General features: G+C 29.3%; 2 protein-coding genes and 1 long non-coding RNA gene across 3 annotated transcripts in view; 2 read left to right on the top strand and 1 right to left on the bottom strand.

Annotated features, from left to right (window-relative positions):
- The window catches only part of LOC136079511 (uncharacterized), a 104,930-nt gene that overhangs the window by 48,739 nt on the left and 33,691 nt on the right, over positions 1-22,500 (bottom strand). The window lies entirely within an intron of this gene.
- LOC136078950 (uncharacterized) lies at positions 13,080-13,547 on the top strand. Its single transcript, XR_010637809.1, has 2 exons — positions 13,080-13,135; positions 13,221-13,547. It is a non-coding gene; the product is annotated as an uncharacterized LOC136078950 (long non-coding RNA).
- Positions 14,158-15,007, top strand: LOC136079117 (uncharacterized). The gene is made up of 2 exons (XM_065794834.1): positions 14,158-14,461; positions 14,559-15,007. The coding sequence occupies exons 1-2, from the start codon at positions 14,158-14,160 to the stop codon at positions 15,005-15,007; spliced, it is 753 nt and encodes a 250-aa protein (XP_065650906.1).

Genomic DNA, 22,500 nt, shown 5'->3' with positions numbered 1-22,500 from the left:
AATTTAGTATAGCGTGACGTACACGTGACGTAAACCAACCAGAATCAATCTTCGGTATCAAAAGAGGAGATAAGGAACTTATTTTTGTGCCTGCACTTCGAGATTATTTCGCTTCTTGTATTTAGTAGGATTTCTCCTTTATACATCAAAATTAGGAACTTCTCGTTCAAACAAAGGTTACAAACTTTTGATGTTGGGTTGTATGGCTTGCATTTTTTAACAATCCTCCATCTGACAAAAGTTGTAAAGTTATTTTCTTTTAATTTCCATACTTCTTTAGATAGCTCTGTATCATTCTTGTACCTAATTGCATTAAAAGATTTTAAGTGGTTTGCATACCGAACTTTAAAAGGTGTTTTGCTAATTCCAACATACACTTTTTCTTTATATTCCGGATTATTTGAACAGATGGTGGCCTGATAAGCAATGTTGTTGGAAAGGCAATGGTTGTTCATGGGACATTTGGTTTTTTTAATGCAGTTGCATTTCATTTCATTAGTTTTTGCCTCCTTACGTAAAATGCTTTTGTTGTGCGAGTTAATAATGGTTTTTATGTTTGGCATGCAGGAATAACTTATTTTGATTGTGTTTCTATTAAATATTTTACGAAGTCTGTGGTTAACTGGAAAGTGGAGGTCGATGAGGTTCAAGAAACATTTACCTATTTTTGTAACAACATTTGCACTGGAAGGAGGATTATACCAAATTATCTTGCGTTTATGGTTGCCGTTTGTTGATTTTATACTTGGATGATATGCAAGTTCGCAATTGTAACCCGATTTTTTCAAGGCTTCTTGATAAGGAGGAATAATTTCTTTAAAAATTGGTTCACTCGACGATGATGCTGACAATCTTAATGCAAGAGTCTTAGGAATACTTTTAATTACACTCGGTGGATGGTTAGAACTAATATGTATATAATTCAGTATATTATCTGGTTTGCGATATGGCTGAAAAGATCCATCGTTAAGGTTTAGCGTTAAATCGAGATAGTTAACTATTTTCAAATTACATTGAATAGAGATAAGAAGATTTTTATTTTTAAAAATTTGTACAAAATGTTTCTTTATCTCCATTTCTTGACCACTTTTATTTCTAAACATAGCTAGCCCATCATCTCGATATATGCCGAAATTGCTTTTATCATAAAACTGCGAGATTTGATGCAAAATAAAAATCCCAACTAATTCGCAAATCTCCGCGCCATCAAAGGCCCCCATAGTAACATTGAATAATCCTCCTGTTTTCTTAATCCAAGCAGTTCCATTGCTAAATAATAATGATTTTCTTATATATATATATTAAATATTGACATCTTTAGTAGATTTTATTTGTATAAATATTTTTTATGGATGTTAATCCATAAAAAGAAGTTTTTTTAAAAAATATTTATACGAATAAAATCTACTAAAGATGTCAACATTTAATATATATATAAGAAAATCATTATTTCAATTGGTTAAAAATTAATTTTTACAATATTTCGAGGGAATATAGATACCCTCGTTATCAAGTATATTAAAAAGCGTTATAAAAAAATGATATTATAAAAAACCGTCTAAATTTATGAAACAATGTTCTTCGTAAGAGCTTCTTTTTGAGTGTTTTTTAAGAGAGTTTTTTGTGATGTAAGAATTTAAACATGGGTTTTCAAAATGACGTCGTCACGTAATTTGGAAACCCATGTTCAAATTCTTATGTCACAAAATACTTTTAAAAAACTCTCAAAAACTCTTACAAAGAACATTGTTTCGTAAATTAAGACGGTTTTGTATAATATCATTTTTTTATTACGGTTTTTAATATACTTGATAACGAGGGTATCTATATTCCCTCGAAATATTGTAAAAATAATCTTTTAACAAATAGAAGTTAATCCATAAAAATAAGTTTTTTTTTAAAAATATTTATACAAATAAATTCTATTAAAGATGTCAGCATTTAAAATTTACATCGAAGCCAAATTTGGTAGTGGCATTTACAAAGAAATCAACGTGTTAGAAACCTTAAAAAAACAATTGCAAAATCGAAAAATCAGTGGGTATTTTTACAACGGTGTATAAAACATCACATACTTCCGAAATCATTACTACTAAGATGTCCAGTAAACTCACCTTATCATAAGGTGAGTTTACTGGACATCTTAGTTGTAATGATACAGTGCAGAGACTTACGGAACGGCGGACGCTTTTTTATAACGAATTTTATGAATAAATTTAAAAAAAGAAAGATAAAGATAAAAAAAATAAAATAAGAAAAATAAATAAAATAAAAATAAAGAGAATGAAAAAAAGAAAAAAAAGGAAATAAAAAAGCAAAAACTAAAAAAAAAATAAAAATCAAATCAAACAAATTATCGAAAGAAAAAAATGAGATAAGAAAAAGGAAAGACAAAAAACCAAAGTTAAAAGAAAAAAAACATTCGAAAATGGAAAGTAATTAAAAAGAATTTAAAAAATATATAAAAGTTGCTATACAAAGCTCCGTTTTTGAAGAAAGGAAACAGAATGTTTTTTAAACTAAATCTATACTTTTTGTGACTAAATGTTTGTGTGTAAGTGGGTGCCACGTTTTTATTTGTGAGTATTATTGAAATTTTTTTTTTTTTTTATTGTTATTTTTTAATAAAATATTTATATTACTTTTATTTATATGATTATTGATATTAAGATTATTATATTTATTAAATCATTGTTACTTTTTTTTGCTGTAATTGTTTTAGTTACATGGTAGGTTGTTACGTTTTGTCAGTATATAACTGTTTGTAACTTTCCTGTCTGTGCATTATATTCAATTGTTGATTTAAAATTGATATTGATTTATTATCATATAATTTTCTATTATTCTTATAATTTATCATCATTATTATTATCATTATCATTTGTATTATTAATGCTATTTCATGGTATTTACTTAAGATTAGTTTTTAACTATTTGTAAATAACCTCGATTGTAAGATCTTTTTTCGAAAATATATTGATATTGATATTAAAATGGTTTCGGAAGTATGTTGAAAAAAATGTGTTTAGCTTCATCCTTTATATGGTATAATAGGTTGTGTTTATACTTTTTATTTAGTTGTTTTGCACAAGGCTTATGGAAAGCAACTAAATAAAAAGTATAAACACCACCTATTATACCATATAGAGGATGAAGCTAAACACATTTTTTTCAAAATACATACAAAGCAAAGTTTTGTGAGGAACGAATACGAGCAATTGTTGACAACTCTGACGATTTCAAAGCAATAACATCTATCATTGATATATCCTATAAAAATATGTTCATAAAATCTAGAGAAAAATTAAAGGACAAGTTTGAGAGATTAAATAATAACGGCACTATGAACAATAACAACAACAACAATAAAAAGAAAAAAAATTAGAGAGATAACGCTTAATTTAGCTAATTCCGAAATTCCAATACATCACAAAAAATTACTTGATCTAGGACCTAAGTTTGTTCCAACAGCAAAATCAATACCATATTTAGATATCATTTCAGTTACCGAACCATGTGCCATAAATTCACACCCTGTAAATATCCATGGCTAACATCACCCGAAAGGACCGAACAAATCCTTTTAGATGGGCATTATATAGACCTAGTGTGAACATTTAGAGCTGTTTTTGAAATCTTTTAACTACGTCCGAGCCATTTTTTTCATTTTTAAGTTATATAGTAAAAATAACCAAAATCCAAGATTTTCCAAAAAAATAAACAGCTCAAAATCATAAATTACAGTGATTTTTTTAAGTTGTAGGTATATAGAGATCATAATAAAATAATTTTAAGTCATTTCAAACATCCAAAAGTTTGTCAGAGCCATTTTTCTCATTTTAACGTTCTATGGTAAAATAACTACAAAGTGTAAAATTCCATAAAGTATATTTTCACAACTTGCTTGGTCTGGACAATATTTATGACAAAAAATAAACAGATTCTTACATATTGCAAATTTGAGACTAGAATTAAAAGCTTTCTTCACAAAATGCATAATTCAAAAACAGTTTTTAAATTTCTCAAAAAATTCTAAAATTTACAATTTCTAATTTTTTTTAGTCCAAAACATATATTTCTGAAAAAGTTGAGTTTGTAGGTGTTGTTTGTTACAGATGCTTGCTGTTATAGTCAACAACACAATTGAAGAGTTGTTTTCCATATTCTGGATGAGTTGGGATGCGCTTGTACCGCTCCCAGTGAACCTTGAACCTTGAATGCATTGCTTCGGTTGCTTGTTCGCTGAAGATTCCGAGGGAGGTTTGATGTTTTTCTACAAATTCAGAAACATGGTAGAAAACAGCATGGACCTTAGGTGTCACCGATATTGGCAAGATTAGGAAAGAAGTTTTAAACTTCTGAATCGTTTCTTTATAATTTTCCTGCAGAGTTGTTCCAAAGCATGAAGTGACAACTTCTTTGAAATGTCTTAGAGTTTCAATGAAACCAAATGCTTGATAGGCACAAGCTTTTTCTGCCATTCTGTGGAGAATGTCAAGGTTTTGCAAAAGCTTATGACATTCATTGCCAGCAAAGTGTCCGCCATGGTATGGCTGGAGCTGAATGTGCAGCAAAGTTGGCCATTCTTTGGCACCAGGCCATAACTCAGAAAGATTCTTGAAAAGATGATTGACAATTCCAAGAAGAAGATGGAGTTCCATTGGTGGAATCACATCCAAAATGAGTGTTGAGTCATCCATTTTAATCAGTGGTGGATGGATTACATTGTCAAAATCTTTTGCTGATTTTGTATCCGATCCAGCTGCAACATAGGCTTCAAATCTCTCCTTGAGTGATCCGAAACTTCTGGATGTTCCACATTCTGAGAGACTGTCAGAATCAATGTTGCACCAACAACAAGGGTGTTTGCTTGAATGGGATTGAATTCCGCGAATGATGTTAGCCATCTTTAGATTGCATGAAATGCAGAAAGAAACATCATTTAATTGAATGATGTTCATCATCAATTTGACGTTCTCATAAGCGATGGCAACTATGAGCTGCCGTTTGACACCTGTGTCTCGAGCAGATGAGCTTGTCAGCAAGCGAAGATATTTTTGTTGAGGACTTCTTGTTTCATTATCTTCATCAGTTACCTTAATAACTGCTAAGCTCATTTTCAAGAATGATCCTCCTCCATCAATGCCAAGCTTGACAAAATGATTGGAGCCGTATTCCCTTGACAACAACACCTTGTTGGTTAAGTCCTCAAGATTTTTGCAGTGAATGATTGTTCTCTTCTCTTCAGCTTTTCCTTTTTCTGCTGAAATGTTGACAACTGATAGTTGAAAGAAATCATTCAACGATTTTCCTACAGCAGCAAACTTTTGCTGGAAAAATGGCTCAACTAGTCGAGTTTCTGTTGCTTTGTTAAGTGTTCAGGCAAGTTGTCGCATTCCCGTGTTGGATAGTCCTGTGTTCAACTGAACATTTAACAAGCTTTGCATTGTAAGTGTTGAACTGGTTGATTTGCGTGCAGATGCTTGGCCTAAAAAGCAAATGAAATAAATTTAACAACTTTTTGTTACTTGTGATTGATTACAACAACAATAGTTATGAGTAAAAGTGATTCCCACAGAAGTTTATTATTACCTGGTGTTAATGGAAATAACTGCCCTCCTCTTGCTTGACTCAGCCGGACAGTTCCTCCAGGAGATGCATCCTTTGAGCTGATGATGGCAGATGCAATTTGCTCAGCACCAACAGGATCTGACTGGACCAATGCTTGCAAGTTTTGGTGTCTTGTTCCGATTGTGCATGAATGTCTGAAACCTCTTGCAAGAATGGACAAACATTGTGCGCATCTTTTCTCTGATGACTGTAAGCGGGACTTTGGTGAAGGGCCAGGCTTAGAAGATTCACCTTGGTCAAGGTTTCTGTTCTGTTCTTTTGGTGTCAAGGGATGTTTCTGGTTGAGCTTGAGTTTTGCTATTTGGCAAATGAGGCAGTCACATGGACCAGATGTTCGTGTCAAAGGCTTGATAATGATTGCAGAGAAGTTGTAGATTGCAGGAAGTGAAACACTCATGTCCCCAGCATCTCTTTTTTGCAAGAGAGTTCGGCAAGCATTGCAAATAACCTGTGGGACTCTTTCATCTGCAAAGTCAATGTCTGTTTTCAACAATTTGTGAATTCTTCCAATGATAAAGTCATTTAATTCTCGGTCTCCTTTCCTCATGCAAAGAAAACAAACAGACTTTCTGCATTCTTCATGTGTTTTTGCTTTATTTGGCATTTTTGATGCTTTATGTCTTCATTTTAAAAAATGATCTTCATTCAACAAGGAAAAATAATTATGAATGTTTTTTATTTCATAAATTTCATGATAATCTTTATGTCTACACAATTTTTTTGTGTACATAATCTTATTGTGTACTTCATGCCAATGGAAGGGGGATGACAGGGAAGGATTTAACCCTTTTTAATTTGAAAAGTTAGTGCATGCATGCGTTCGTGCGTGCGTGCGTGGGTGTGTGCATGCGTACTTGTACATAAAATCATTGCTGATGCTTAGTCATTACAAAGTAACTAAATTCAAATGAAATTCATTTTTTTTAATTTCCAATAATTATTTGACCTTCTGGGATGTTTGAAATGACTTATAATTATTTTATTATGATCTCTAAATATTTAAAGATGCTATATGTAGGTGTACCAATGGGGCTTTCAATTAACCTCATTGGGTAACCTTTTTCAGGCTCATAGGCTTTAATTACACCATATAAACGTGGTGGCATGGCGTCACTCGGGTAGATATTTTTATATTCTTTTTTGGTAAAACGCCCTAGTTTATTTAGCTTTCTGAGAGCGATCAGAACTTTGAAAAGAATTAATAATAGGTATATACCTACAACTTAAAAAAATCACTGTAATTTATGATTTTGAGCTGTTTATTTTTTTGGAAAATCTTGGATTTTGGTTATTTTCACTGTATAACTTAAAAATGAAAAAAATGGCTCGGACGTAGTTAAAAGGTTTCAAAAACAGCTCTAAATGTTCACACTAGGTCTATATAATGCCCATCTAAAAGGATTTCTTCGGTCCTTTCGGGTGATGTTAGCCATGGATATTTACAGGGTGTGAATTGCAATATAGTAAGAAACCAACTGAGGAAGTTAAATTAAGACAAGAAGTTTTATCTATTTTAAAGATGGCCAAACCAGTTAAAAGTAACCTTAACAATGAACAAAGGAGAGCTCTTTATGAAATTAGGAAAGATATGAATATTCAGATATATTCCTTTGACAAAGGATCTGGATTAGATCAAATCGATCGAAATAGCGCTCTAGAAAGAATAAAAGAACACTTAGGAGATACAAAAAAGTTAAATTACGACCCTACTGTTCAAATTCTTTTCAAAGTTCTGATCGCTCTCAGAAAGCTAAATAAACTAGGGCGTTTTACCAAAAAAGAATATAAAAATATCTACCCGAGTGACGCCATGCCACCACGTTTATATGGTGTAATTATAGGCTATAAGCCTGAAAAAGGTTACCCAATGAGGTTAATTGAAAGCACCATTGGTACACCTACATATAGCATCTTTAAATATTTAGTCTATATGGTACAAACCACTCTAAGCTTAAATAAAACGCGTTTAAAAAATTGTCAACAATTTTTTAAACGCGTTTAAACAGTAAAGTTATGGGAAATTAATAAGAATGAGGTTCAGGTCTCCTTCGATGTTGTTAATTTGTACTCTTCGGTCCCGGTTAAAGAAGCAATCATTATACTAGTTGAAAGATTAAGAATCAACCAGAGCTTTATATCTAAATTAACTTTTGAAGAGATCAGGTTACTTTTAGAACTTTGTCTTTCTCATTGCTATTTTTTATATGAAAATGATATTCATGAGCTCAAAAACTCCGGACTAAGAGTTTTTAAAAAAGCAGGATACGCACCAGTGCTTAAGTCTCCAAAAATTCTCAAAAGTCTGCTTAGTTCTAAAAATAAACCTACACTACCAGTTAATTCCTATCACGATGTTTACAAATTAGAGTGCTCTTGTGGCAAATGTTATTTAGGTGAAACAGGACCGAAGATATCGTCTTGGATGTACCAGCATCAAATATGTGCACTACAAGGTAAAGGGAAAAATTTAGCTGTAGCTGAACATTCTAAAATTTGCCAAGGAAATTTCCACTGAAACTCTCTTAAAAAAACTCTTAAAAAAAAGCTCTTACGAAGAACATTGTTTCGTAAATTAAGACGGTTGTGTATAATATTATTTTTTTTTATAACAGTTTTTAATATTCTTGATAACGAGGGTATCTATATTCCTTCGAAATATTGTAAAAATTAATTTTTAACCAATTGAAGTTAATCCATAAAAATAAGTTTTTTTAAAATATATACTCTATATATATATATATATATACATATATATATATATATATATATATATATATATATATATATATATATATATATATATATATATATATGTATTAGTAAAACAATTGAATTTGCAAAAAGCCACACAGTTATTCCTAAACAAACAATCCGCGTATATAAAACATTGTAGAAAAACCTTACTTTATTTTAATAAGGAAACTTGGAAAAAGAAAAACACACGTGACTGCTTTGATATAATAATGGCAGTTATGACGGAGCAGAGATTTGTGAATTTTTTGGACTATACATTTTAGATTTATTAAGTAAAATAATCAATATAAATGATTTAGGCCTTTGTCGTGACGATGGTTTAATAGCAATGCGTAAAAAATCTGGTCCAGAGCTCGATAAAATTAGGAAAAATATTATAAAAATTTTTTAAAATATTGACTTTCATATCGAAAGAAACATAAATTTAAAAACTTTCTTGATGTCACATTCAACGAAGGGAAGATGCCCTTAAAAATTTTAAACAAAAACTTGACCCTGAAAAAAAGAATAAAAAACAACGAAATAAAACTAAAAATGTAATTTGGATCAACCCCTCATATAGCAAAAATGTTTCCACTAACATAGAAAAAGTGCTTTTAAAATTGGTCGATAAGCATTTCCCGCCCTCTAATAAATTACATGTATTTTTAATAGAAATACAATTAAAGTTAGCTACAGTTGCACAAAAAGTATGAAAAGAATTATAGAAGACGCCTGCATATAACAATATTTCCAAAAAATAGTATACTATGCCTACAAGAAAAACTTGAAATAATTACACATGCAAACCAAGAATGTTTATTAAACAAAAAATTGGAATTAATTTCTAAATGCAGGCACGAAAATAAGTTACACCTAAAAAACTATAAAAATAGATGAGCTTAAATAATAGTTACATTAAGTCCCCATTTTAAAAAATATTTTTTTAAAAAAGCATAAGAGCCACTGTCTGACAAATCAGATGTCTGTCTAGGCAAAGGCTAGAAGTGATGTCTTCAAAATGTCTTCATTTAGAGATGTAAAAAACAATGAAAGTAAGCCTTTGGTAAATTTTTTTGGGAAAATTCTTATTTATTCCAGAGATATTGGGTCCTAAAATTTGGCCCGTTTTGTGAAATAATTGCGCAATGAGCGCAAATGCTACTTTGAGGGGCAATTTTAGCAACATGAATATAACAGTCACATTTCTTTTCAATTTTACTGCTAATCTGTGTAGATTTCTACTGTAAAAGTAAAAATTCAACGTGGTAACATATTTGGTTGTCTAGAAATCATGGTCCGAAACCACTTAATTTGAAATTTTACCTTAACTTTGAGCTCTAATATCTTTTAAGGCCATTACTTGCACGCAGTTTTCTTAGGTGTTTTTGAAAGACACTAAGACATACATTAACTATATAGAACACAAGTCATGTGCATGCAAGAACCTGGGATGGAGTAACCTGTAAAAAGTCACTTTTTGTGTTCAACGCGCCTTGATACCCATAACAACCGTGGCCATAAACAGTGTAAGGTATTTAATTTTCTTAAACATGCATCTTTCAATATTAGAAAAAAAATCCATGTGCTTGAATAATTAAAAGCCTACAGAAGTCCTAGAAGTAGCCTTATATCGTTAAATCTTTACTTAAAACAGATACCCTAGTAACGGTATAGATATGCTTAGCAACGGCTACTTTACAGCTTTAATTATTAGTACTGCAATTAAAAATTTTGAAATAATACATTTTTAAAACAAAACTGTACATGAACGATTGATAAAAAATGCATTTTAAGTTGTAATATCTAATATCCAAATTACATCAAATTAAGTTAAATAAATTAGTACCAAGCGTCCCTATTTGCCACACAAATAAGATTAAACTCAAATACAAGGTATGCTTTTTTTTTACTTTATGATATAATATTTTAAACAGAATTTGAATTTGGCGAATTTGTCCATTTTGCTTACTTAATTTAGTACAAATAAGTTATGTTATAACGAATTTAATATCAAATTAAGTAAGCTGCATGGACAAATTATAAGTTCTAGCAGAACTTATTCTTGATTCTTGAGCAATAATAATGTCTGTAGAACTTCTGCATACATTATTGCTCAAGAGTCGATTAGATAAAAACCAAAAATAGATTTTCTTCTATTATTTTGTATTTATCAACAAGGTTAAAGAATTTATCCAAGATAATATCAATAAACAAATGTGTTATGTTATTTATTATTGATATATGTATATATTATTATTATATACTTTATCTTTTTGTAATATATGACATCTTGATCTTGTGCTTTACTTGTTAAAAAAGGTTAATACTTATTTATTTCATTTTTTTATATTATTTAAATATTATATGATTAATATATATATTTGAATTGTATTTATGAAATTATTATTGTATATATTATATGACTTTTATTGCTATTGTTATTATGTACAATTTAAAACAGGTTATTAACGCGGATTTGTTCAATGTTTTCCCCACAAAAAGATGATTATGATGCTATTGTAATTGAAACTGAATTATACTTATCTTTCAATGTTGACAACCTTCCAATATGTAAAGCAAGTTTCTCTCAAATATAGCATTGCTTTTTTTAAAAATTGTTTCATGATTTAGATCAAAGAAATAGCAACACCAGAAAATCTTGTTGCCAAAACAGTTGGCGACTCACCATGTAAGACTTGTGTTAAAAGTATGTGATTTAAGATAATTATTTAATAATCATCTTATTATTTAAGTTTTTATTTGTTTCTTTTTAGCTAAATTTGGTGTCGCTAGCTATTATTGGAGAAATAGATAAAGAGATAAATAGATAAATAAATAGATAAATAAATAAATAGATAAAGAGAAACAATAGATAAAGTTTGATGCATGCTCTTACCCGGTTTCCTTCTTCATGTTTCAATCATGTATATTTTAGGTGACCTCGTCCAGGTTACAATTTTACTTGATTGAAGCATGAAAGTTACATTGGCAAAGTATTGTGTATTTTGGATCTTTTTTTATTCTCAATAAAAACCTATGATTAGAAACTTGGAAAGATATTCTTTATTTTATTTACTATTTTTTTATAATTGAGTTTCAGGGATTATTTTTTTTGGAATATTCCCGGAATACCGGATATTTTTCTGAAATTTATCTTTTTCCAAATATCCAAAAAGTTTTTCATACATGCAAGTTAAAGTATATATTATTGTCATCAACTTGGCTGAATGCAAAATTAAGGGAAAAATTAGGGGGAAAATATTCTGAATTTTTCAGGATATTTTCCGCAAACAATTTTCAAAATTTTTTAAATATAATGATTATATGAAATACGTAGTTTATATATTCATTATTGTAATTACTTTTTATTATACTTGTATAATAATAATAAAAAAAAAAGTATCAGGGTATAAGATAAAATGTCACATATATAGTATATCTAAACATATTAAATTATTTTATATCTAAGTTTTATCAATTTAGGTTGAATAAATATATTACAAAGCTTAGTTCAAAATCGTGTAACGTTATGGCAGATATTTCTCATATTGCAACATGCAAAAGATCAAACCCTAATACAAGGTATACTTTTTTTTTCTACCCTATTATATAATATTTTAGACTGTCAAATTTGTTGATGTAATTAATTTAATAATAAATAAGTTATTATAATTTATTTAATATTAAATTTATTAAACTACATGACAAATGAAAAGTTCTGTATAAAATATTATTGACTAGGAAGATCCAATGGTATTGTTATGTTATTGCCTAGGAATATCATTCTGTAGTAAGACACAATAACCTTTTAACTTTTAAAGTTTGAAAAAATTCACTTTTCCCTCTCTTCGTCTTTTTTTGTGATCGCACCCTGTAGCAAGAATTTAATTTAGTTCATATCTTGTTGGAGAATGCAACTTGATTCTGAGTTGAATTTTCAGTACTCAATTAACTAAATTAAATTTATTGGTGACATAATTTGACAATACTTTATTATACATACTTTTAGTTTTATACTTTTTTTATATAATATATAATTAGGGGTAGATGAGGCTGCTTAGCCGTGGTGAATGTTTCCTTAGCAAAAGGAGCCTCAAGATGAAAATCTCACCATGGGTAGGAAAATCATGATATAAAATCCCCACTATAACGTTGTGTGGTTATGCGGTAACTATTACATTTTTAAAAATTGTTATAATTTTTCTGTGTGCATTCTAAAATTACATTTAATGTTCAAAACTTTGTAGATTACTCATTTAAAGCAACTTCGTTGGCTGTCACTTTTGCATTTATTGAGTTAATGTATGAACAAGTTAATGCAGAAACAAGTGCAAATACAAGAAGATGGAAAACAAAGAAAACAAATTGTTTAATCAGATGTTATCACATAAGGTGAGTACAGGTCTTTTTCTAATCACGCGCATCAGTTATTAACTTTATATATAGATATATATTTATCTATAGACAGATATTAGGTATAGATATATATAGATAAACAATATTTTTTTAGACTTGTATTTATTATTTTGTACTTCTTTTTTTATTTATCTGTCGACTTTTTTGTTGTCTTTTTTTATTTTTATTTTATCGACTTTTTTGTTGTCTTTTTTTATTTTAGGATTTAATAAAATCCTTATATATAAAATTAGAAGGCTTTTTTTATTTTTCTACATTGTATGTAGTATTGTTTTCTTAAAATTATTTAATGATTTAGATTAAAGAAAACAACTAGAAAATCTTGTTGCCAAAATGGTTGGCAACTTACCAAGTAAGATTTGTTTTAAAAGTTTGTGATTTAAGATAATTATTAAATAATCATATTATTATTTAAGATTTTATTCGTTTCTTTTCAGCTAAATCTGATTCATTAGATAAAGTTTGATGCGTACTCTTATAGGAGAAAATATTGACTGATTCGTTAGATTATGTTTGAAGCGTGCTTTTATGGGAGAATATATCGACTGGTTCGTTAGATTAAGTTTGAAGTACGCTCTTTGTAGATCGAAGCGTGCTCTTCGTAAGTTGCAGATCTATGACTTTGTACTTATTACTTATTGGATATAAAGAGGATATTTTAACAAAAGTGCAGCTTTTATTACAAATTCAAAATGTTTATGTCAAGAACTAATATACTGACTAATAAAACCATGTAATTTAATACGTATTAAATATTTCCTCGACGATGAGTTTTTTTTCTTTACACGAATCCAAACACTTCGTTTTTATAAAGCATAGTTATTGCTTAAATATTACGTGCCAAAATTAACGTAAAAAGCACGTCTTTTAGTCAGTTCATGGGGACCAAAAAGTCACCTAAATATCACGTGCCAAAAGTAACGTGAAAAACACGTCCATAAATCACGTGAATTGGTCATTTCATAAGGAACTAAATGTCACGTGCCAAAATAACGTGAAATTCACGTTTTTGTCACGTCGCTGTGCCTATTGGGTAAATGGCCACGTGTATGAACGATTTTTTTGTTTTCTACAAATTAAAAGCCACGACGGTAAATCTTTGATTACTGACATTTTAGATCTACTGGAAAGATATGATATTGATGTAACCAATTATCGGGGACAGACATACGATAATGCAAGCAATATGTCTGGAAAATATTCAGGATTACAGACACGTTTAAAAGAGCGGAGTGAATTAGCTTTTTATATTCCCTGCGCTGAATATTCTTTAAATTTAGTAGGGCAGTGCAGTGTCAGTGAGTGCATCAATTCTATCAACTATTTTGGCGTTCTCCAGAGTTTGTATTCATTTTTTGTAGCTTCAACACATAGATGGGATTTATTGAAAGAAATCATGCTACACTCAAGCGCCTATCAGATACACGATGGTCATGTAGGTCAGATGCTTCAAAAAGTTTGGTAGAAAATTTTGATGGGATTCATGTAGCGCTAAGTCATATAGCTGAGGATACAAAAGAAAAATCTGATACTTTTCATGAAGCTTTGTGTTTATTAAATAAGATCACTAAGCTAGAGTTTGCATTCATGGCTGTACTTTGGCATCACATACTTAAGAGGTTTAATGCAGTTAGCAAATTTCTTCAAAAAGTTGAATTAGATTTGTATACAGCAAGCAGTATGTTACTTTCACTAATTGACTGTAAAAAACTTACGAAACGACTTTACGAGATTTGAGAATGAATCAAAAAAACTTAGCTCGTTTATTGAAAAAGACTATTCTGATAAGAACAAAAGCAAAGTAATTAAAAAATTGAGCAACGGAGAAAACCAAGTAGAACAATTTGTAACATTATTAAAGTTGCAGCCTCCGGGTTTTTTTCCGCATAAAAAAGATAAATATGAGACTGAAAACACATTGATTCCTCTGCATGTTTTAAACTGGATTGTTGAAACCGATATTATTGATGTATTTCCAAATGTTTATATAGCATATCGCTTGTTTCTAACTATTCCCATAACAAATTGCGAGGTTGAGAGATCATTCTCTACTCTTAAAAGAGTTAAGAACATGCACCGATCAACAATGGTCCATAGCCGTTTAAGTAATATAGCAAGATTAACTATTGAGTCAAAATTATTAGAAACTTTGGATTTCAGCGATGTGATTGCAGAGCTTGCGGGGAAGAAAAGCAGAAAAAAATCACTCAACTTAATTCAATGAAATAAATATAAAATTTGTATATAAATAAATATCAGTGATAGCGTTTTCAAGAAAATCTTTTTTTACTCATTTTTGTCGTTGTTAGTGGAACGGGGCTTCCTACTTTTAAATAGCCCCGGGACCCGAAAAGTCTTAATCCGCCACTGATTGCAGCAAAAGCTTATTCGCACGACCGTCGGATAGACTCGGCCTAAACTTACTGCAACAAAGCTTTTATCTATGATTTAAATGTAGTGTAAATCGAAGATAAATCTTCAGAGGAAGCACTTCATAATTTCTTTTAAAAAACCTTTTTAATAAAAGTTCATTTGTTTTCAACGGATTTGAATATTAAATCCGTCGAATTAACGAAATTTTGAAGAATCCGTAAATAGTTAATTTTACTCCGTTAATATTGTGATTTTTGGTTACGAATTACTTCCTTAATTTAATGGAAAAAAGCAAAAAAACAATAAAAAAGTAGACCAAAATATAATTTTAACTTTTACTACTAATAATATTATTATTATTTTTAAATGACGTTTAAAAATAGAAAAAGAATATAAGTTACTTTATTATTTTTATTACAACTTGTTTTCAAGAAATAAATTATTCTCGTATTGAAACTAAATTGACTTTTAGTCGACTTAGTCGATTTCAAAATTGTATTCTTAGATTTTGTCGACTTAAGAAAAAATATTAGCCAGTAGATTGTTGATTTAGTCCATAGTCGATTTATTCGATAGTCAATTTAGTTGATAGTCGAACTATTTAATAGTCGTAACACTCCCTAGTGGAAATTTTTTTTGCGAAAAAAAAAGTACACCAGAAACGGATTACATTTTCAAAACCACCGTACCTTGTTCTGTTAAGACGTAGATTTTGAAAGTATTCTGTCGATATTGAATATAAGGGGGGTTAAACAAGCTGGTCCAGAATTTTTAGTGTATAAGATAGATAACTTTCAGAAATGGTGCTGTCATAAAATTATGTAATAATCATACTAATGCAAAATAAAAACGTTATAGAAAAAATTACGTTGATCGAAGGCTGAAACAATATTAAACCTTAAATTTGGGTCCTTATATGGTTTTTTTTTTATAATATCTTAAACTAGGTTAAAATTAATCGACAGATTTAAAATTTCATACAAAAATCTCTTCTCGTTATAAAGTTAATATTTTTTTAAACTTTGCTTACATTAAAATGTCACAGTACAATTATATATGCCGTATATTTGGTGTTACAATTAAAAAAATTCCAATACCAGCTTAATTAAAATTAAAAAAACACTCACATATATACATATATACATATAAATATATATAGTATATATACACTTTCAAATGTATGGATGCGCACATACATAAATTGCAAACAATTAAACATAAATTAGGATATAAACAAAGATCACAAGATTTTGTCGTCAGAACCTTATAAAATACAAGCAAGCAAAATAAAGACAAATATAACATACTAGAAAATAAAGTGAAAATTAAAATAAAAAAAGTTATAACATTCAAGTTGAATAACAAATTTCAAAATATGCGAAGTGTCTGAGTATATTATCAAGCGAAATTTAGATTGAGCTTGGAAAGGAAAAAAGGAAGTTGGTTAATCGAAATTCCGCAGAACAATATTATTCCATGGGTGGGGTCCACAAAAAGCAATGCAAAATTGATTAAATTTTGTGTGACCAAACGGCTCATTTAAAAAATTTATGTTTCTCATATCTTATTTGTTGTTAGATTTGAGATTGCGACCGTGGCACAGTGGTTAGAGCGGTTATCTTAGAAGCAGGAGATCGAGGCTCGAAACGAACTCTGGTCATCTTTTCGCGTCACGGAAAGGAAGGAGGCGTGAACATCCTGGTTAAATGCACTTCCGTGGTGCTCTGTGACCAGACCGTTAGGTCTTCTTGGAGCACCTAAATAACAAGATATTAATAAAAAAAAAAAATTTGAAAGTATTTTTTTAAGCGGTAGGGGATAAATATTTTCTCCATAAATGTACAAAACATAAAATTTTTAATACATTGAGTTCAAATAAAATTATTAATCTCATTTCAGTAAAAAAAGCTTTAGTATGTGTAAAACTATCAGCATAGTTAACTATGCGGATCTCATGTTTTTGACGATGACAAAGAAGTTTTAACTTACCTTAACTTTTTACAGTACTCCCCAAGCAGCGTTTGCATAATTTATGTAACTGCGGATAATTTATGTAACTGCGGATAATTTATGTAACTGCGGATAATTTATGTAACTGCGGATAATTTATGTAACTAAAGTTAATTTAAGTAATTTTTATTAAGGTAGTTACAAGCTTTATATAGAATCCCGATGTTTTTTGAAATTTTAGTAGATACATAATTTATTAATGTGATGATTCTAGGAGATCTTTTCATCAAGATAAACGCCTAAGAGTTTTGTAAAGGAATAATTTTTTATTTCAATTTTGTCTACATAAAGTTGCGGCAAGTTTATTGGTAAAAATCGCTTTTTTGGTTTTATTAATATTTAAAGTTAGCTTATTACATTAAACCAGTTTGATATATGTTTTAATTCTTTATTCATAGCGGTAAAGGGCTCATATAAATTATTGTTTGAGCGGAATAGATTGTTATCATTTTTTTTTTTTTTTCATGTCATAGTAAAAGCTTTGACGAAAAGTAAAATGATTATATTTACATAAAATATCTGCTTTATTTTTTAATAAATGTTTATCTGACTGTAGGAACGATTTTATTAATGTTTTGGTAATTATCTTAGCTTAAAATTATTTTATTTGCGTTCTAGCACCCTTTAAAATAATATCTAACCATTTCTCGTTGTTTCTGTGTATTTTTTTTTTGGTTTTGTGATGAGTTGGTTGGTCTAAAATAGTTATAAAAAACCAAGTTCTGACTGATTATCGGTGCATCAGCAGAAATTTTAAATTTAAGTTGAAAAACTGTAAAATCCCATCCTCTTCTTTCTTTCCGTCCGTCTTAATATTATTTCAAAACTTCGGCAAAAACAATAATGACTATTATATTATTAAATATATTGATATCAATATTTGTATAAAATTATCTTCAGTATAATGAATAATAAAGAGTTATATGATTGGTATCTATGCTTGAATGATAAATGTTTGAAAACGGTGTGCTCGAATTTTAGAAGCCGATTTTCAAATTTGCTTCAGTAACCGAAAATAATTTGAGTTTGTATAACAAAATTAAAATTGTTATAGATAAATTTAAATCGTTAAAAAAAAAAACACATTAAAAAAAGAGATGTATACATTATATATACATCAATGTATATATTATATGTATAATTATGATGTATATATTATATATAAAAGCTGATGTCCTTTATACCGCCTATTTAGGAAAATAATTTTGAAATATGTATATCAAGTAAGAACAATAAAACAAAGGGTAAAAAAAGAAAATTGAAACATCAAACCTCACAAATTGTTTTAAAAGATTAAAACTTGCTTTATCCGATTGTAAAAATATGTTCAAATCTGCTAAAGTTCATAATAGTAATAGGAAAAAAACACTTACATCTTACGACTCAAGAACGAAATATAAATTATTACATGCAAGTAATTAAAGATTCGACGATTAAAAAAGAAACAAAACAAAGAAATAAAAGAATTGAAAGATTACTATAATAAAGTCATTACAAACCTTAATAAAACAGTTAAAAGTTGCACTCCTTCGTGAGGAAAAAAGAATTGCATGCAAAAAGTTGAATTAAGTAAAAAAGAAGTATAGCATGGTAATAAATAAACATGAAAAGTATTCTTCTAATAGTTTAAATAAAACCAAAAAAGATATAGACTATCCTAACATAGAAGAAAAATTATTATACAAAGAAAATAAAGATTTGAACACTTTAAATTGTCTTCAACTTGATTGCAAAATAGTAACATTTCAAAATGGAAAGTATTCTAATAATATTAGTGAGGTTATTATGAAATTAGTTTCTTTGAATGTCAGCATGAATAAAGTTAATGAGGTTATCACAATTGTTTTGAAAAAACTAGCAAAGTTAGAAAAAGAAAAGCTTCCCTCAATTGGTACAAAATCTCGGTTTATGACTGAAGCATTAGCACTTGCTCAGCTTCAAGTTGGGGAAGAAATGATACATACTGCAGAAAGTAATTCAGGCAATTGTCTTCACAATGACGATACCGCTAAACACCATAGACATTTTCAAAATTTCCAAGTTAAAACCACAAATGGAAGTACTTTATCTTTCGAATTACTTAACATGGCTGGAAGTGATGCAGATTATACAATTAATGCATGAACCAAAAGATTAGATGATAAATGTGACATTTTAGATAATAGCAAGAAAAAATATTTTTCATACCTTGTACGTTCTTTTAAACCTTGTATATACTTTTAAAACTACCATGTCTGATCTCGAGCCAGTTAATCCACTGTTTAATTTAAAGCTTAAAGATATGAGAAAAAAAACTACTGCCTAAAGTTATAACGAACTGTGAAAGTTTAAAAAAAGGTGAGCAGGCTGATTTCATTGAAATATCAAACTTTTTTTGTAAATTGCATTTACTAACCAACTTTGCAACAAAAACTGATAAAACAATTAAATCATTTGAAAAGTTAGTTTTAAACAGTAGTTATGAAAATATTTTTCATTTAATACTGCAGAATCAGGTGCCACTAGATTAATAAGAACTGCATGTAAAGGCTTTCATGTTAGGGGAAGTGATGAAGCTGGAGTTTCTGTGTATTTTAATGCATTTCTTGCTGGTAAAGGACAAAGTAAGTGTATACAAGCACCCTTTGTTGGTAACCGATTTAAAATACTTTATTATAATGCTGCAGCTTTCTATTTTCATTCCAAGGATATTTTAGAGTTTCTTCAAAATTAACCAAACCTAATTAATCTTTTACTTGCAGTTAAAGAAGATATTAGCAACAATTTATATTTAGCAGAAGTGTGGGCTCTTGGAATAGTTGATAAAATGATTACTGGCCCACTTTGGCGGATAATTGAATCACAAAAGAGTATTCTTGACATGAATCCATTTTTGCTAACCTTAGAAATGAAACTTTGAGACTTATGTAAAAATGCATCATCTATTATGATTTTGAAAATACCTATATTCAGTCCAAATGATGCTAATATTGATAAAGATATTTTGTATAATAAATAATTTGAAGAGACTGCTTATACTGATTTAAATATTTTGACTCTGCAGACATTAGAACTGATTTGTCATTCTTGTTCTAAAGTTTAGTCAGTTGTGATTTAAACGTTGTTTTATTTGTTTATGACTGTTTAAAAGTTCATGCATGAAAAATAACAGATTGATTATTTCCTAAAGTTGTTGCCTCAAATTTTTGTGCATTTATCATTTACGCCAATGACAAAAAAAAAATCCAAAAAAAAAAAACTGAACTTAAAATTACGGATTTTTTGTCTAAAAAAATGTCAAATTATGAAGTGTTAAAATGCAAATTTCTTAACAACCAGAAATGCTTCAAAATTGATTGAACCCATTTTGAAACAAGATTAACATTTTAACTGCAATAAAATTAAAAGTAATTTTTCAGGTTAATTATATAAAAAGTTTATAAAAGGAACTGAAGTGCCTACTCTAAATAAAATTTTCTTTAAATTATCCCATTAACTTGTCTTAAGTTTTTAGGTGTGACTATTTATTATTATTTTTAGGATTTTCTTTTGATTATAGTAACTGATCTTAACATACTTTTATATATTTGTATGTAATTTTTAAATGGTACAAAGTAGTTTTATATTTACATTTTAATGGTTGTCCACGCTTGCTGATGAAAGCACGTCGGGGCGAAGTGATAAGGTAAATATTGTCTTCTTTTAGCCCCAGTCATGTAAATCTTATTTATATACCACGGCATTGTACTCTTTTTTTTTAATGACGAAATGAATAAATAAAAAAATAGACAACAAGTTTCTTACGACAAAACGCCTTTTTATGTACGAAAACTTACTTAAAATTGAAAAATAAGACAAAACCATCGAGAAAATAGGTTTTCACTGATTTCTTTCGTAATATTTGAAAAATATAAATTGTTTTCTTTTTGTTAAGTAGCTTCTAAACCATTTTTAAGCAGTTGAAAAAAAGACGTCGAAATGACGCTTTTAAAGTCTTATTTACAATGTCATTTCTTAGTCGATTATGCAAATCTAAAAGACATCTTTTTTCATCGCTCCCGAACACCGAGTGGCCAGTCTGCCAACGCGATTAGGAAGATTAAGGCGGGGGCGTCAAAGGTGTCAAAGGTGTCAAAGGTGACAAATAATTAATAGAAAAAAATGATAATGCTCATGGATAAAAGTTATTGAAAAGTGAAGTATTTGTTGCTACGAAACGCGGAAAATTATAAGCAGATGATTCCGTGGAAATGAAATGGTCGGCAGACCATTCAACAAAGTGGCGTTATCTTTGAAGCAAAAAAAATGATAAGACTCACGACTAAACTTTTTTTAAAGTTATCAATAAACTGTTGAGAAAGCTGTGTGTTGAATGGCAGACAAAAAAATGAAAGACAACATTGAGGCAGGCTGTATTGAAGAGCGCAGTCTCGATGGATATATTTTCGCACGATGTGCTACTGCAGTATGTTATTCTGATACTTCTATGCAAACATTACGTGTTTTTTTTTTCCTTCAGTTGTTAATAATCAAATGATTCATTTTTTATTTCATTGAATCTCAATTGTTAATAATTAATGCGGTTATAAAAATTGAAAATAATTAATGCGGTTAATAATTTCTATTTTCAAAATTCGAATGAAGTATAAGTAAAATGAGTTGTGAGAAAAAGTGTGTATTTTGCCACTTTGTTGACGTCTGCCGGACATTTCTCTTCCACGGAATCGTCTGCCAATAATTTTCCGCGTTTCGTAGCTACAAATGCTTCACTTATCAATAATTTTTATCCCTGAGCATTATCATTTTTTTCTATTTATAATTTGTGATCTTTGACCGTACTTGTGATCTTTGACCGTATTTGTGATCTTTGACGCTTTACTCCTCCTAATCGCACCTGCAGACTGGCCACTCGGTGTTCGGGAGCGCTGATGGCACCTCTCTAGATATTCATGTTTCATGTACCTTATACCTTGTTATTTTATGTAGCCAGCTCTTTGTCTACAAAATCTCTTTTTTTTTATCTTGTCATGAAAAGACATTAAAATGCGTCTTTAAGATGTCTTTGTTAATTGATTATGCACATCTAAAAAAGTTTTTTAGTTATAGTATACTATAGTCTCCTATACACTATAGTATTCCTGCTTTTCATATATGAAATTTTTTTTTCATTAAATGAAATCGATAACAGCTCTTCATACAAAGTATGACGAAAAGATCTTTCCGATGCAGAGAAAAAAGATATCAATATAAAAGAGGAAGCATTTTTTACATCTTTTATATATTTAAACATAGAAAAATAAGTTATAAAAAAAATAGCAGTATTGTTCAACAGAATATTTTTTCATCTTTCTCTTT

This window comes from Hydra vulgaris, chromosome 04 (assembly GCF_038396675.1).
Source record: "Hydra vulgaris chromosome 04, alternate assembly HydraT2T_AEP".
NCBI lineage: Eukaryota > Metazoa > Cnidaria > Hydrozoa > Anthoathecata > Hydridae > Hydra > Hydra vulgaris.
The sequence above is the reverse complement of the archived record's forward strand: the minus strand, read 5'-3'. Positions and strand labels throughout refer to the sequence as shown.